Raw genomic sequence first — 18756 nt, forward strand, 5'->3', positions numbered from 1 at the left:
ATGTCAAACCGAAAAACTGTTAGGGCTACAGATCCTAATTTTGAAAGACAGGTTATGGCTTGGTTTGAAGAATCAAATGAGGAATTGTCTATTGATCAAGGTGATTCCGATGAAAAACAATGGCCAGACGAGAACGAAAACGACGTAATTGAGAATCATCATACATCTGAAGAGGAAGAAGAAGAGGAGGAAGAGGAAGGAGAGGATTTCGATAAAGAAAATGAAGAACAACCAAATCAAAACTATTTCTATGGGAAAAACAAAATTACTAGGTGGAACAAAAACTGCCCAGTTAATTCGCGAACGCGATCACATAATATTGTTAAGATTCGAGTACCTGGCCCTCAAAGTAGTGCAAAAAATTGTAAAACGGAGTTGGAAACACTAAGATGCTTTTTAGATGAGGAAATTATAACTCTTATTGTGAAGTACACTAACATATACATTAACGAAGTAAAGGATAAATATAGTCGGGCACGGGATGCAAAACTGACAAATAATGAAGAAGTATTAGGTTTAATTGGTATTTTATACCTTGCTGGTTTATTACAATCTGGAAGACAACATATTTTGCAAATGTGGGATAATTCAAAAGGATTGGGGGTTGAAGCTATATATTTGACAATGGGAATTAATCGTTTTCGGTTTTTGATGCGTTGTCTCAGGTTCGATAACATAATAGATAGAAATGAAAGAAAGAAGACTGATAATTTGGCAGCAATTCGCAAAATTTTTGAAATGTTTGTTTTAAAGTTTAAAAGTATGTTTATTCCTTCACAATATCTAACTTTAGATGAACAACTTATTGCATTTAGGGGAAATTGTCCATTCAGAACATACATACCTAGTAAACCAGCAAAATATGGCATCAAAATTTTTGCGCTTGTTGACTGTAAAAGTATTTATACTTGTAATCTAGAAATCTATTGTGGTAAACAGCCAGCTGGTCCACATTCCACCTCCTGGAAAAACTATGACTTAGTTATGAGAATGATTGCGCATATAACGGGAACTGGCAGAAATGTAAGTATGGATAACTGGTTCACCAGTGTTCCGTTGGCGGTTGATTTGCTACAGATGAAAACCACTATAATTGGTACACTACGCAAAAATAAACCAGATATCCCCCCACAATTTATAAATGCTACACACAGAGAAGTTTATAGTTCCCTATTTGGTTTTCATAAAATGTGTACTCTTGTGTCATATGTACCAAAACGTAAAAAGGTGGTATTACTTTTGTCGACTATGCACCATGACTGTGCAATTGATAATGACACAGGAGATCTAAAAAAACCAGAAATTATTACCGACTATAACAATACAAATTACGGTGTCGATATGTTAGATAAAATGTGCAGTCACTATGACGTCTCACGAAATTCGAGACGTTGGCCTTTAACAATTTTTTTCAATTTGCTTAATATAGCAGCAATTAACGGTATGTGCATATATAAAACTAAAAGTATAAACAAAATTGATAGAAAATCGTACTTACAAACCATTGGTTACGAACTAATTACTCCACTTTTAAGGAAGAGGCTGGAAAGTGACAATATAGCTACTAATATCAAAGAACACATAAGAAAGCTGCTAAACATTGAACCTGAAATACTTGCAGAAATTCAACCAAATACAAGTACAGTTGGAAAATGTTTCTATTGTGGGAGACAAAAGAATAAGAGTACAAGGAAACATTGCAGCAAATGCGGAAAATGGGTTTGTCCTGCGCACCTTCGTCATATTTGTCCAAAGTGCAACGAAGAAGACTGACTTGAAGATATATTTTATTTTACTCCATACTATACCTTATTTTCTTTTGATTTCTATAAATAAAGTTGTTATAAGTATATCTAATACTTTTTATTATCAGAAATGGAAAATAAATAAAGATTCTAATAAGACGCGAATGTTCTACTATTGTAGTACATGCGTGTTTTGTTGTATGAAAAAGGGGCGCGTGCGGTGGAGTGTTAACAAAGCGTTTCCATGGTTAACCGTGAGCAGTGATGTGAGCTTGTAAATTCCAAAAAAATAACCATAGTAATTTATCGTAAAATACCAAAAATTAATTGCAGTAATTTACACAATAAATTACCGTAATTTACTAGGTAAATAACGATATTATTTTGAGTAAACTACGGGTTTTTACGGTAAATATCGTATTTTACAACACTTGGCATATCAACTAAGTGGAATGGTGGGAAAGCGAACAAGTTATAACACGTGTATCGTCGACTCACAACGCACGTAGTTAATCATGTCTAGTGTCTCGTGTCGTGACTTTGTTAAAAAGTGATCATGGGCAGAAAAGATAAAATTAAAAGCATTATAGTCGATGCTTTTATAAAAACTAATAGAAAAACATACAAGTGTAAATTTTGTGAACAATCTTATGTCTTGAATGTGACAAGGATGTCTCAACACTTGGTACAAAAATGTTCACCAAGATTCAAAAGCACTGGAGATACTAAAAAGAAGAGAGTCAATCCGTAAGTCGAAATAGTTGTTTATGATCATATTACTGTTTAACAAATATACGTATTTACCTATTTTCTCCTTTTACAATGCTAGTGAGTGTGAGTCAAATAAAAATAAGGGAAGATATTGAGACTGGGATCGAGTCTATTAATGATACAGACAGCAACGAGGAGAATTTGAACGGCGAAGGTGTTCAAAAATATGATTTTCACAGCAGAAGCGGAAGCCGTGCATCAACAATAGATTCTTTTGTTGATTCCATAAATTCTGCCGAAGAAGTAAGTAATAAAATTTAATTAGTTTTGTTTTAACTGGTACTAATACCACTAGCACCGCTCTAGTGGAAGGAATTACTAAATAAGGTATAGTTCACTAATACGAAGAAACGGGGTTTCTTAACGAAAGTATTAGTACCTTTACCCACACTCGTGGACGTCGTTGTTTGTGGTCGAAAAAATTAGCACAGTATTAGTTTTCTAGTGAGCACTGTTCTTGTCTTGATAATTTCAAAATTGTTATAATAAAGTAACAACATGTTATAAACAAAAAGTTAAATTCAAATTCAAATTTTATAGAAAAGAGATTGATTTTTCGACGTGTCCTAATTTTTTCTGATCACGATACCACCATATTCGATTTACTGACATCAGTAAAAACTGTGTTGTGCCTATGTATGCATATAACGTTTTTTTTTGATGCTATTTTAATTTGCGGGAAATTATTTGGGAGTTGTTGGCAAGGGCATGTTATGCAACTAATACGCCACTAAGCATCACGGAAAATAAGTATTGGATAGATGTCCTGCATAAAATGACACCTTCCTTGAATCTTCCCTCGAGGTATCAATTATCAAATAAACTCTTAAATACTGAATATGACAAGATTAAAAAGTCTGTGACTGAACAAACTGAAAATGCAAAAACTATCGGTATTCAAATTGATGGCTGGTCTAATATTCGTAATGAAGCCGTTGTGAATGTTCTAATAACAACACCTGAACCTGTGTTGTATAAAATAATAGATACAAGAGCAGCGCGTCATGAAGCTGTCTTTATGTGCAAAATTACATCCGAAGCAATTGAAGAAGTAGGTTTGAAAAAAATTATGTCGATTGTCACAGACAATGCTAGGAACATGACGGCTACCTGGAATTTACTTTCAGAAAAATATCCATCAAGTATGTTTTCTTGTTATGGATGTTCAGCGTATATTCTGAATCTGCTAATTCATGATATTTTAAAAATTAAAACATTCGACTCATTCGCTGTGAAGAGCAAATCAATAATTAAAGCTATTAAAAAATCGCACATTTTGAATTCCACACTTTCAACAATTCAAAAGAAGAATGCTACAAATAAGAGCGAAATAAAAACTTTGAAATTACCTATTGATCCGCGATGGGGATCTATATGCATGAGTTTAAATAGTCTTTTGCATAACAAAACAAGTTTGCAAGAACTTTCTATTTCTGAAAATGTGATTGATATAATTGAAAAGTCCGTTAAATGTAGTATTTTGAGTGACGATTTCTGGGCTAAAGTTGAGCTACTTCACAAAATTTTATCACTATTGGCAAATTATATTATTGAAATTCAAGCGTCCAAACCTATTATTTCGAGTGTTGTGGAAATATTTCATGACTTGTTTTTACAGTTTTCTGGTGCTACATATGTACAGAGTGTCCAAATTTCGATGGGTTTGCAGGGTATCTCAGTTATTATGAAAGATAGAAAGTTGCGGCTTTCGCGAACCTGAGCTACTTTTTTGTGAAACTTACAATGGCGCAAACGAAATTTTCATAGCCCTCGTCGTTTTTGATATACAGGGAGTGTTTCAAAATTTACGATTTTCAGACACCTGTATCTCGGCTAGCCGTAAACGTAAAAACGGGTTCTAATACATTTTTTCACGTAGAATCCAATGGTGCACGTAGAATTTTTCTAGTCGTCACGGTTTTTGAGTTATAAAGAGTTAAGTATTTTAGAAGTTGAGTATTCAGTATTTGAGTTGTGTTTATAACTCAAAAACCGTAGTGACTAGAAAAATTCTACGTGCACCACTGGATTCCACATGAAAAAATCTATTAGAACCCGTTTTTACTTTTTTACTAAGTTTCCGGATAGCCGAAATACAGGAGGTGTTTGAAAATCATAAATTATATCAAAAAGTATATCAAAAACAAAGAGGGCTATGAAAATTTGGTTTGCACCATTGTAAGTTTCACAAAAAAGTAGCTCAGGTTCGCGAAAGCAGCAACTTTCTATCTTTCATAATAACTGAGATACCCTGCAAACCCATCGAAATTTGGACACCCTGTACATAACAATGACAGACATGATCTTTTACAATTGTTGGAAAAGAGGAAAACCATGGCAATTGGTCCAGTTTAGGTTGCAGCAAATTTGTTGGATCCGTATTTCATGGGAAAAAATGTATCGGAGTCGGAATATATTGATGCTCTTACTTTTATAAACAAAATATCTACATTTTTGACAAATGAAAATGATGTTGGTACAGTCATGATGGAAATTGAATTTTATAAATCAAAAGAAGGGTTGTTTACCAATAACTTCGCGTGGAGTTGTCTCAAAGATAAAAAACTTTCAGCAGTTACATGGTGGAAATCTATTTGTTTAACAACAAAATTAAGTACAATAGCTGTAGAAATTTTAATTTGTTCACCAATAACTGCTGCCACAGAAAAGAGTTTCTCGACGTATGGAAATGTGCATACAAATAAGCGAAATCGATTAAAAAATGAAAGGGCACGAAAAATAGTTTATGTTAGACAAAATTTGAATATAGGCGAAAGAACATCACCTCCATTTGCTCCATTTCACTTTTTATCAGAATCCGAAACAGAAACAGTGGCACCCATAATACCGCCTTTGGACGCTGACCGGCCGGCCACGCCCACCTACTCCCGATTATTATTATATTCCATCTGTAAACTACAGCAAATATATTCTTATTGTTAAATATTACACCACTCTTTCATTCCTGTCAACGATCCTGGTAACAACAGATATCGACTATGAAACCGAAGAATCGGAAATAATGGACCAACCCGCAGAAAATTCAAATAAGAACAGTTCGCTCGAAGAAAGAACAGTTTAGATAAATAAGAACATAACTGTATTTTATTTTTTGTATTCATATTTAATATTAAAACAAAAATATAATATAGAATACAGGGTTTTTCACATAAGAACCGACACAGAGCAGAGACATGTAGACGACAATAAATTAAGATGATTTAACGCAACTTATCTATACTACGTTGTACCCCTGAGGAGCTATAGGCTTTCAAAGTTGGATCTTAAATTTTTAAAACATTGAATATTTTCGTAATACATTAAGCTAGAAAACCCAAATTTGGCATACATTATGAGTATGACCGAGGGTATTGATTAGTAGCAAGTTGAAACCAATCGGGACATTTCAAAGGGTTGATTCAGGGTGATGGTACCCTAAATTTGGACAGATTTTTTGACCTTTTGGCGGATTTAATACATTACTATTTCATTTCATGTAGAATTTAATTCTAAAACGTTTCTTACTCTTATTATTTTTTAAAAAACTTAGTCTTTTTCATAAAAAACTGAAATAACAACTAAAGACACGTATTTCGTAATGTTACTTAAAATAAGCGAAAATTCAGTAGTTGGCTGTGAAATTGTACGTCAAACTTGACAAAGAGGTTATAAAACCTTGTCGTCAAATAACTTTTGTTTGAAAACCTTGTTGAAATGCTTTTGTTCTTGCGCCAAGTAAACCAACCCATCACCCATATAACGGATCCACCCACACAACAATCGACATAGCAATAGCTAAAAATATCCCCGACCTGCCTGAACCTTTCGTTCTCAACGACCTTTTCTCCGATCACTGCCCTATTCTTATTAAAATAGGACATCTTACTTCCTTACAACAATCCATCAAAATATTAAACTTCAGATCCGCAAACTGGCAAAGAAATAGTTAACCATTCCATTCAAACAACCCCCACAATAGATTCCATCCAACAACTCGAGCATGAAATCGACATCCTGACCTCCGCAATTCAAACTGCTAAAAACGCCGCCATTCCCCTTATCACCAAAAGAACTCTACATCGCACACCAACAGCCCCACATATCGCCGCCCTAATTAAAAACCGTAATCGCCTCCGGCGCCTCCAAAATGCACACACAACCCAGATACAACAACGCAATTCAACTCCCTCAATAAACAAATCCGCTCCAAACTAATACTACACAGAAATACCACATGGTCCCCTAAACTGCAATCCCTCTCCCCCAATGACAATTCCATCGGGCAGAAAATCCGCAAACTCAAACCTCTCTTCACACAACTCTTACAAAATAACAAACCCTACTAAAGCAAATCTCCTAGCCACATATTTCTGTAACATCCACAAGGCAAAACCCAACACAACACCACGAAATTACACAACAATTCCTTCTCCAAAATCACGCTCCGCCGTCAGACCTCCACCACATCACTGCCTCCACACTCAAATCCATCATCAAACGACTCAAACCGTTCAAAGCCTCAGGAAACGACGGTATCCCCAACATTCTTCTTCAATACCTCCTCAAAAAAAACTACGTTCAACTAACATACGTCGCCCGCCACATCCTCAATTTCCAACATTACCCTAACGCCTGGAAAACAGCGATTAAAATCCCCATCCCGAAACCTAATAAAGAACTCACCGTCCCCTCCAGCTACAGACCCATATCCCTCTTACCTTCTATCTCCAAAGTAATAGAGAAAATTATTTTCGAACTACTCACCAATCATGCATACGATCATAACACCATTCCCACAAACCAATTCGGGTTTCAACAGCAACACTCAACCACACATCAAATTTCACGCATAATCAACGACAAAATACACAAACTCAACACACGTATCCACACTGCCCTACTATCCCTAGACCTCAAAAAAGCTTTCAATACAGTTTGGATCGACGATCTAATTTACAAACTCATCCTAACCAATTACCCACCCCACCTCATCAAACTAATCCATAGCTACCTACCAAACAGAAAAATACAAGTTAAACTCAACACCACAGTCTCCCGACCCAAAACTATCGATTTAGGCGTTTCCCAAGCCGCAGTTATCTTCCCACACCTTTTTAACCTCTGCACGGCAGACCATCCCCAAATCCCGCTAACTAACCTAGCTACCTACGATGATGACACGGCGATCTACGCCCATTCAAAAGTCCCCAAAATTGCCATCCTCTCACTACAAACCCACCGAGATTCCTTGAAAAATACTACAATCACTGGAAAATCAACGTTAACCCTAACTTCTAAGAAAATCTGCAACGGTTCTAGAAGATTTCAAGCCTATTTTTTTTCTTGTAATTAGTGTAGTTTTTTTTAGTAATTCCAGATTTTTGTTTGAAATTTACACTTTGCTCATTTCTCTATAATGATATTGTGGTAAAAATGAAATAAAACTAATGTTTTAAAAAAATTTAATTTTATTTTGATCCCCAAATTTTTGCTTATTAAAGATGTATTAAATTACTTAAATAGTCTAAAAGTTTTATACACTAAAACGTTGAACTCAGTTAACTAGAAGAGCGTAGAACTGCTAGAATGCGTTAAATTACTTAAATAGTATTAAAATTTTATACACTTAAATGATGATGAACTTAGATAACTAGAAGTGCGTAGAAATAATGGAACGAGTTAAATTTTATAACCGCTCCAGCATTTCATGCACCTCATCAGAACATGATGTTCTGTATAAGAGTTTGAAGTGGGATCGTTTTAAACAAAACCCACACCAATTCTCTTCATTCTCTAATAAATCTATAAAATTTTCCACGTTTATTATTTCGTGTTTCACAACAATTTTTCTTTGCAAATTTTTCGAAAATCCTGGCTTTCTTCTAAAGAAAATCGAATTCCAAGAAACAAACAATTTCCACGTATGCTACCATGTTTGGTATCTATATACCCAAACCATGCACATACTGCAGGCCCTCATCGTCGTTGTCAAACATGTTGGATTTTTTTTTAATTTCTTTCGATTTTACCTGTAGAATTCTATATCTCTAAACAGTTCGTAGCGGTTTTTATTTTCATTTTTCGTAATTTCATTGTTTTCATAATTTAATACCATCTATGGTTGGTTTGACGTAAGATTCGATGCATTTTTAGTGATTTTTATTATGTTATGATTGATTGGGGTGGGGGATTTATTTCCGTTTAGATATTGTTTTCGTGGTTACAAGCGGTTTAACCAGTCGTCTTCGAACCGTTGTGTCTTTGGGTTCGATTGAGGAGGCGTCTGATTTTTAAATGGGCTGATACCACGTTTTTGAGATAAGAGTGTCTTAGAAGAGTTTTGCATTGGTGTTTTGGCAAGATCTTCGTTTGCGGATTTTCCGGATTGGCTCTTATACTCATTTATTTTGGCACCTGTTGGAGTGTTTCATCGGATAGTTTTTTCCGGATTTATTCGTGGTTTATTTCACCCATCACGTTTTTGTTCATTCATATTTCGGATTTTAATTTTTGTTTTCCCTTTAGGCTTTTTTTTATTTTTGCGTCTTATTATAAACTTTTACTAATATATATATATTTATATATATATATATATCTTCGAGCAAGAGGTTTTCCGTCGTAAAGCATCGAATCCAATCTTACGTCAACCAACCATCGTCTTCGTGGAGGTTTCGACCTCGTGGTTTACATTTCCTGAGGGCAGCCATCTTAATTTCCGTTTTCTACGTCCGGTTCCTTCCGAAGAAAGAGAGAGGGATAGGAAGCTGCGCAAAGGGTCTACGCAAGTAAAACATAACCAAACATAACCTTTTGAACGTCGGACGCGTCTTGGCGGTCTTGGCGCAATTCAGGATTAGTAACTATGAGAGAAAGATTTAATTCTTCGTGTTTTTGATTTAATGATTAATTAATTAATTAATACCTTTTTTTTATTAAGAGTCTTCAACTCAATATATATATATATATATATTTTTTTTTTGTTGTTATCACCGATTTAAAATTTATTAAGATAGATATTTTTCTTTTAATTTTGTTAACTTATCGCTTGGACGTTACGGGCTTGTTTACTTTTTTTGACACTTATTTTGGGTGTCCCACAATTATATTTACATCAGCTGATGATAATTTATTGTGTACTAATTTTACTTTCTTTCAGGATTTTATTATTTGTATTTTATTTTTGGTTTCTCGAGTCAAAAGCGATAAGGTTTTTGGAGATTAATTTCATATCCTTACTTTTCATTATTAAAGAACATTATTGGTATAATACTAGATATATTATTAATATAATTATTTTGATTAACAAAGTTAATCAATTTTTGAACACATTTCAATATAGTTATTTGAATCTATTATCTCAACATTACTTTTTTTTGTGTATGTTAGTACTTGTTCCTTTTCCTTTGACATTGGATTCGGACTTACTGGGTCAAAGGTTTGTATTGATAGGTTTCGGTTTAAGTTCGTGGCGCCCTTATTTAGATCAGAACCCTCCCTTCTTCACTGAGTTACCGGAGCCCGATCCTATCAATTTGTGTCTTGTTTGGAATTTTTGGCGCTACAAGTTGACACTACGCTTTATGAATTTAAAATGAATTTTAATCTAACTTAAATTTATTACATTACTTGTTTAAAAAAAACGAATAAGATCTTTATTAATAAACAAATAGCTACAAAAGCAATAATTTTTAATAATTTTTTTTACGCGGGTTCGTCCGAAATAAATCACGCGAAACGAGTTCGTCAAAGATAAACTAAAAACTGAACTGAATTTCATTCTAGCAATCGTCTTGTAGGCGTTTTAGATTAGGACCGGGCTTTGGCGACGCTAAGTCGTGAACACAGATGCTGCTTTAAGGCGCGTACACATACAGCGAACGAAGGCGCTTCTTTCGGTTGATGTGTACGTATCAACGAACGCGTTTGAACGTGTTTGTTCGCATTCGTTGCGGTTCGCTTGCGAGGCGGTAAACTGGTAAACATCAAAGGATATTTGCCATAAAAGTCGTTCGAATTTGTTTTAATGTGTACGTGGTTTTATGGCAATTGGCCGAATTCTTTATTTCAGTTCATAGTAGAGTTGCTGATAGTTTAAAATCGAATGGAGTAATTCTAAGGCTCTGGAACTCATTAATGAGTACCGCAGTAATGAATGCCTGTGGAATCCGGTTGAAAACGAATATAAAAATAAAATTAACAAAATGGACGCTTGGAATAAAATTGATAAAAATCTTAATCGGGCACGGCATAATCTGTAATTGAAAATTCGTTTTTTTGGTCCCTTTTTTTGTTCTACTGGATATGCTTTCAGAAGGTGTTCATGAAGGCTGAAAGCATCATCGCCGACGAACACATACGGAACTTTTGTCTGCCTATTACCTAGAACTTCTTCAGGCGGTAAATTTAAGTCACTGTTTTGTAGTTTTTTCCAGAAAACAGAATTTTTTAACACACCCCCATCTGAAATTCTACCCTGGCAACCGACGTCGGCAAACAAAAACGAATAATTTGAGTCGGCAATACCCATTAAAACAATACTAAAATTCTGTTTATACACTGTTGGAAATAATTCACGAGCACACCCTATATAATCTGAACGCGTGAAGATAAATCCATAATATTTGCGGAGCACAAAGGTTTACTGTAGACGAGTTTATTCAGCGAGTTTCGAGTTGTTCCGTCGCGGCATTGTTGACTGAGTGGCCCTTCCAACTGGAACATTCCGTCGTTATGGAGACCGAAGTGGATGGAAAATACCGGTTGTTTTTAGTGTGGTGTGAGGGACCACATTGTTATCGTACTCTGTGCGCAATGGAATGGCGATCGCGTTACTTAAGCGAGGAATGTTTGTGGGTACGCACATTGAGGGTGTATCGTTCCGTGAAATTGCGTGTCGTCTCGAGCGGTCGTTATCGGCAGTGCAACGGGCATGGCGAGAATGGTCTGAGGTAGGACATAGGTACCTTCAGTCGCGGCCGGGACGGCCCTGCGCGACCCCAGCACACGAGGATCGTGCTCTTGTGCAACTTGGAGCTGTTTGGCCACCGGTGGGGGAAGGCGCACTCACTACGCGAACTGTACGGCGGCGTTTGGTAGATAGTGGACTGCGCGCGCGTCGTGCAATACAGCGGATTCCAGTAACACCCGAGCACCGCAGCATACGTCACGAGTGGGTCGACGCTAGGCATTAGTGGGTTACCGAGTAGAGGGACAATTTGTTTTCCGACGAATCAAGATTCGAATTGAGCACCGGTGATGCGCGAATTTTAGTTCGTCGGAGACGTGGTGATCGTCTACTCGAGCAGTGCGTGCAAGAACGCCCTATCCACCGACAACCGAGCATTATGGTATGGGGTGCTATTACACATGGTGGACGTACACGACTGCAGCGTGCATAGCAGACCATGACGGGTCAACCCTATGTTCGGCGGCGCCCAGGTCTGCTATACATGCACGACAACATCCGAATGCACATCGGGCGTATTGTACAGACCTTTGTGGAAGAGCACCGTATACGAATGCTTCCTAGGCCAGCTCGTTTTCCGGATCTGAATCCAATCGAACATGTTTGGGACATGACTGGTCTGAGACTTTAACGTTATCCGACTTCCCCGGCTAACGTTGAGGAGCTATGGAGGCGAGTTGAGGTGGCATGGTTAGCCATCCCGCTCGCTACAATACAGCGACTTATAGACTACATGTCACGTCGTGTAGCGATGGTACGCGAAGCTTACGGAGGATACTCTCGCTATTGATGTTTCTCCTCCCAGCAGAGTTGTGCCGCTCTCCATGTGAGAGTAAGTTACACTACTTTAGTACTACTTCCATACCAAATTTTATTCCGGTAGATACACGTGTTCAGATTATACAAGGTGTGCTCGTGAATTATTTCAAACAGTGTAATTAAAATAGTCACTTCCGCTGTCTATCGGTGCTTGTAGTATGCAATGTCTGCCATCTACAGCTCCAAGGCAGTGAGGAAAATTCCATTGAGTATTAAAGTTTTCAGCTACACTCCGCCACTCTTCTGCATTACTAGGCATCTGAAAAAATGAATACCAATATCTAATCAGTCACCAATAGGGCCTAACTTACTGAGTTTATACAATATTCATATGTACATAAAATATACGGTCAATTAAAATATTTTTTTGTAGGAATTATCCGTGCTTCAAAGGAACACCCAAGAACAAGAGGTGGACGATCTCGAAAAAATTGTTGAAGAACCCAGTGATTATACTGAGCACGCAGAAAATATAAGAACATCAGTTGAAACACCGAAACGAAAATCTGATTTCTGTTCACCAAGGAAGATAAAACGGCCGGCTATCAAAACGAAAAATTCTCGTGCAGAAGAAGACTACGAAATATTAAAAGACACAGTCAAAAGTCGCAGTTTCAGAGATGCCAGCACAATTTATGGGGAGCACATAGCCTCAAAATATAGAACTTATAGCCAGTACACTAGAAATGTAATTGAACAACTAATTGGTAATATTTTATTTGATGCTGATATGGGTAAATACAATGCCCCTGCTACAGTAACCATTCCTTCAGCTTCACCCACAGATTCATCATGCTCGCAATATGATCAAAATTTATCATACCCACAAAGTATTTGTTCTTCCGCACCATCACCTTCACTCTCAAACGCATCAACGACATACAACCAACCCACATATATTAACACTCCCTATCAACAACCTCAAACCAATACTACAACTCCTTTGGCACCTTTAATAGATTACATTAATACTTTTAGCGATGTCGGTAATTAATTTAATTTAATTCAAATAATAATGACTGTTCTTTTGTATTTTCGTTAATAAACTTGTATTAAGAAAATATATTATTTTTACTTACTTATTTTACTTACCTTCACGTAATCATCGAGGCTTTCAATTATTGCTGAACAAACTTCCGGTATGATGTAAGAAATTAGTTGCTTGGAAATTTTGAAGGTGTACATTAAACTAGTGAATGAGTCCCCGGTGGCTAGGTAACGAAATGTAAGCATTAATCTTTCCGTTGGTAGTATCGCTTCTCTGAATGATGTATTTTGTTTTGCTATTTTCCGGCCAATACGATTCAGTAGCCATTCAAAATCTGCAGATTTCATTCTACAGAAATTTTCAAAAAGCCCATATTCGACTTCGGTCGTTAAATCTTTCAATAAATCCATTCCCCTATATCTACTTCTGCTTTTAAATAAAGATGTCATCCACCAGCGTCGTTTTCGTTTTGCCTTTCCTCTTCGTCACTTATAATTATGCATGCTGCACTTGCAACAATAATTAAGTCATCATTTGTTGCCATTATCACATGGGCCGACTTCCAACTTCCACTAATGACCGAAAACAAGCGAATGAGCACGAAACAATTCGTTTGCTACACATTCGTTTTTATGTGGACGCAAGCCGATATTTCCAGCAAATACCGAACGAATTCGTCCAAATTTGTTCGATTGAATTCGTTCACCTTCGTTCGCTCTATGTGTACGCGCCTTTACTTGCATAAAACCGATCGATAATCTAACGCCTCTTCCCTCTTTGTTCTTCTCTTTTCTCTCTTGCTACAAATTTAAATATATCCGGGTCCATAATGCGCATCGTATTCAGGTCATGACAGTATGCATGGGCGCCCAATTCGGCCCAATTATAGTCGAACCAACTACCCCACAATTCACGCACTAAGGTCCAGGGTCATTATTCACGATGCAAGTTTAATAAATCAACACGGTCTTTTCTGTTAAATTAACTTTTTGTAAGGTTAACTCCTTTACAGATTAAACTTGAACTTTTACAGTTTTGATTCATCGTAAAATAATCAGCAACTACTCCCAACACTACCACTTATGAAATAAAGGTGTATATTTACACTTTTATTCCCACTCTGCCCAACAGTTTTTGCGGTTACATTTCGTATCTATCAATTAATAATACTTAATTTTTTTCAATTTAGAGAACTCTCATTATTCCCCTACTTACAACTTTCAATCACTTCAATGTTAGAATGACCTGGATTTAAACGCGGTCTTATCAACGATGTAGGTTTAATATTTAACCCTGCAGTGCGCATTGATGCAAATATGCATCAACCAAATAATTGATTAGTAAATACATAATATATCTGTAGAAAATGTAAACGTGTAGCGTCCCGTATATGAACCAAACGCGTTCTATGTATAGTTTCAATTACAATAGCACAACAAACTGCCTAACCTCAAAAATCATCGTCTTTTGCATACGCACTCAGTATTGTACGGACGTCAAAACTGTTGAAGTTTCTTTGGTGACTTACGAAGAGTAATAACTTGTAAGGTAAGCGTGAAATTATTACCAATGACATCATTATCTCAGGCATAAGAAAATACAAAATATATATCCGATTTCACCCGAATAATATTTTTATATGAAATATAATAGTCGATTCATATATGAATCACCGCACATGCTGATACATAATATGTCATTTACTTTGCATCGTAATTTCTCGCATATAAATACCAATATACGATATTGTGTATACATAATTTATTGCAGATGCCATTATTTTACAAAAATGGTACGGAAAAGTTAGACTTACAAAATTTGAATCCCGTCAAACTATTCGATTTTATTGAAAACATACCTTCGGGCAGTGAAGATGAACTAGAAGTGAATAGTGACGACGATCGTGTACAAGTTGATCCCGATGCACAAAACTTATTGGATAAGTTTCTTGATGATCCAAACATCTGCGAAATTATAAAGACTGAAGCAGACCCGAATGAAGATAACTCGATAACTCTAAGTCGGTATTAGATTGTTTAAAAACTGCAACACCTCCAAAGGTAGTTCGGAAAAAAATTCGGAGCAATTTACATTTCAATGACAGTACTATTATTTCGGATGATAAACTACATAAATTGTGACCAGTCATCGATTCAATATCAGCGAAATTTCTAACAATTCCTATGGACGAAATGCTATCAATTGATGAGTAAAGTTGTGCAACAAAGGCACGTCATCATATGAAACAATACTTACCATTGAAACCCCACAAATGAGGATACAAACTTTTTTTCTAAGTGGCGTGTCAGGAATTTGTTACAAGTTTGAAATTTATACCGACACAGAAAACTCTCTTCCTCCTGTGGTTCGTCGTAATCTCTGCTACTCACTTATATTTTCTCACTTCGACTATGCGGACGCGGTTTATCCCGATCTCTCGGCAACTCTTATGAGTAAATTGCAGCGGCTACAAAATAATTGCATCCGGTTCATATTTGACCTAAATAATCATAATTGATCGCAATTACATTCAGATGTTAATCTGTCGGGCTTTTAGCTGCTCTCTCCCTCTTTTCGTGACTTTTCTTTATTTTTCTCTTTTTCTTGCTTAATCTTATTTGGTGATAAATGTTAATAATATCTAATTATCACTATGTTCGCGCGGCAAATAACCGGGAAACAAAATTAGGTGTTGGTTCTTTAATTAAAACAAAATGATAATAAAGATAAATAATAAAACAAAAAAATTGCAACTGATTGAATTTAATATAAATAAAGTTAAAAATATAATTACCTTGATTTAATATAAGTGTGAGCGTGGGTGGACATGATAGTAGAACGTGGTTTTTCGAATGATTGACACGTGTGATACAAAGTATGATTGAAAAGTAAGTGAGTGAGAGTATTTTAAACTTGAAAACTCCAGGTTGAGCCGGTGCACATAACTCATACACGGGGCGAAAATAAGAAAATTAAATGCAGGACAAACACACTACTTACCATGTTCAGTAAATATTATTTTTGTTTGTTCTGTTGGGTCATTTGGCAGAGATCGCTTGTGCGATAAAATGATCCATTTGCTGATACTGCTTATACTGTTTAAGTTTATCCATTGCTCGACTAACAATCGACAATGGGATTCTATGTATATATTTTTTGTTCTTATTATTTTTTTTATTGTTTTTTTCTTCTTGTATATTTTATGTAATTTTGTATTCTTATCTGTGGCAATAACTGGTATAAATAAATAAAAAACGAACCAAACAAGCTACCACCAAATGAACCGGATTTGGGAGCGAGCAGCAATATTGTCTCGCGAAATACCACGCAACAAATTTCATAAATTATATTTTGATAACTATTACACCTCTATTCCGGTAATAGCTAATTACTTAGCTCAACTTAGCATTCATTCTCTTGGAACCGTGCGACGTAATCGAAATCCCTGCTGCAAAGTTCCATCGGAAAAAGATTGCAATAAGATGAAACGGGTGAATATGTGATTGATTACGAAGGAACATCTATCAGTAACATGTATTGGAAAGACAATAAAACTGTTACACTTCTGTCATCATTTATTGACACAAAACCTGTAATGATGGTAGGAAGGTACAATCGAAAAAATAGAGATACCTTGCCCTGCTATTGTTACACAATACAATCGTCACATGGGAGGAGTGGACCTGCTAGACAGCATAATTGCGAGATACAAAATAAAGATGCGATCACGAAAATAGTACATGAGATTATTTTATCATTTAGTTGATATCACGATTGTCAACGCATGGTTGCTTTATCGCAAATACACTCGGAACATGTGCAACCCCTAAACGAAGCCGACCAACTGAAATTGAACGAAGCATAAAGAATATCAAGGATCTTGCTGGAGAAACCGCGAGATCGAAAAAATTAACCGAAGAAGAAGAAAACCGAACTAAACCAAACCGAAAATTGAGGAAGGAGAAAATGGATAAGGTAATATCGAATTTTATTATAAGGTTCACAACGACGGTACTGTTGTGTTTTGAAATAATAACTGATGGTGCACGTTTGGTGAGTGCAATAATTGCGGAGTTATCCCAAGAGTTAAAGGATATTCCGTGGAATAACGTAATGAAAGATTATGGTTATGTACTTTATAGCGTACGAAAATGGAGAAATAAACGAAAGAAAAATGGAAACTTCGAGAAGTTGATTAACGAGATTCGATACTGACGAACAAGTATCGAATGAATTTAAGGCGATGGAATCGCGAGATATTTTGCCCTTTTCAGAATGTTTTGTTAACGAAATCCTGAATCGAGAATTTGAAAATAAAAATGTCATTTTAGAAGGAAATGATGATTTCAAAAATTCGGGAATTATGATTGCACGTGGTTTTGTGAGATCAGATGATCGGCCACAAGCATTAGTGGTTAATTTATCCGATAAAATAGTACGGATAAATAAAAACACGAAGTTGGGGAATGCGATAATCGGAGAACTACCGGAGCATTGTTCTCGAGAGTTCAAGGTCGCGAATATTGCAACGAAGTCGTCAGACGTAAACAAAAAGAATAATGATCCCGTAGAGCAGATTGACTTTAGTCATCTGGAATTTAACGATAAAAATAAGGTTAAAAAATTACTTAGAAAATATAACGATATTTTCGGCAAGGGAATCGGGAATCTTAGTAGTACGCATAAAATAAAACATAGAATTGTTACTGATGACGTACCACCGATAACGAAACGGCCTTATCGAGTACCTTATCATCAGAGGGAAATGCTACAAGAAAAAATAGACGAAATGTTGGAAAAAGGAATAACGATGTCGATAACGATTATGATGTCATGGAGAGCCCATGGAGTGCACCTGTTGTAATAGTAAATCGACAGATGGCTGATGGTTCAGTGAAACCAAGAATCTGTATTGATTATCGAGAATTAAATGCAATTACGAAACGAGATTATTATCCTTTACCAAATTTGCAGAAAACAGTTAATGTTTTGTCCGGAGCAAATTTACTTAACGTTTTCGATGTATCTTCGGCGTACCATCAGATTAAAGTAGATGAAAGAGATCAGGAGAAAACTGCTTTCCCTACACCGTACGGACATTATGAGAGTAGTAGAATGATGTTCGGATTGGTGAATGCGCCAGCTACATTTCAGAGATTTATGAATTATACATTATCAGGATTAATTGGGAAACATTGTTTGGCATATTTAGATGACGTAATTGTTTTTACTAATGGCAGCGTTGATGAACATTTGTGCCGATTGGAAAAGATTTTTGAAACTTTTAGGGAAGCTAACATAAAATTAAAACCGGAGAAATCGCAAATATTGGTCGAAGAAGTTAAATATTTGGGACATATATTATCAAGGAAAGGAATCCAACCGGATCCAGATAAAATTAAGGTAATTAAAAATTATCCTGTCCCGAGAAATGTAAAAGAAATTAGAGCTTTCCTTGGACTGATGGG

At 36.0% G+C, this 18756-nt stretch overlaps 2 protein-coding genes across 2 annotated transcripts; both read left to right on the plus strand.

Moving 5' to 3' along the window:
* Window positions 1–1773, plus strand: LOC111421072 (piggyBac transposable element-derived protein 4-like). Its single transcript, XM_023054203.2, has one exon. It carries the CDS (start codon window positions 1–3, stop codon window positions 1771–1773), a length of 1773 nt encoding a protein of 590 aa, XP_022909971.2.
* Window positions 1774–17531: 15758 nt separating this feature from the next.
* LOC139432721 (uncharacterized) lies at window positions 17532–18152 on the plus strand. The gene has a single exon (XM_071201485.1). The coding sequence runs from the start codon at window positions 17532–17534 to the stop codon at window positions 18150–18152; it is 621 nt and encodes a 206-aa protein (XP_071057586.1).
* Window positions 18153–18756: the final 604 nt, after the last annotated feature.

This window comes from Onthophagus taurus, chromosome 2, assembly GCF_036711975.1.
Source record: "Onthophagus taurus isolate NC chromosome 2, IU_Otau_3.0, whole genome shotgun sequence".
Taxonomy (NCBI): domain Eukaryota; kingdom Metazoa; phylum Arthropoda; class Insecta; order Coleoptera; family Scarabaeidae; genus Onthophagus; species Onthophagus taurus.

Coding starts and splice junctions, on each gene's coding strand:
- LOC111421072 (XM_023054203.2), top strand. CDS start 1: ATGTCAAACCGAAAAACTGTTAGGGCTACAGATCCTAATTTTGAAAGA.
- LOC139432721 (XM_071201485.1), top strand. CDS start 17,532: ATGGAATCGCGAGATATTTTGCCCTTTTCAGAATGTTTTGTTAACGAA.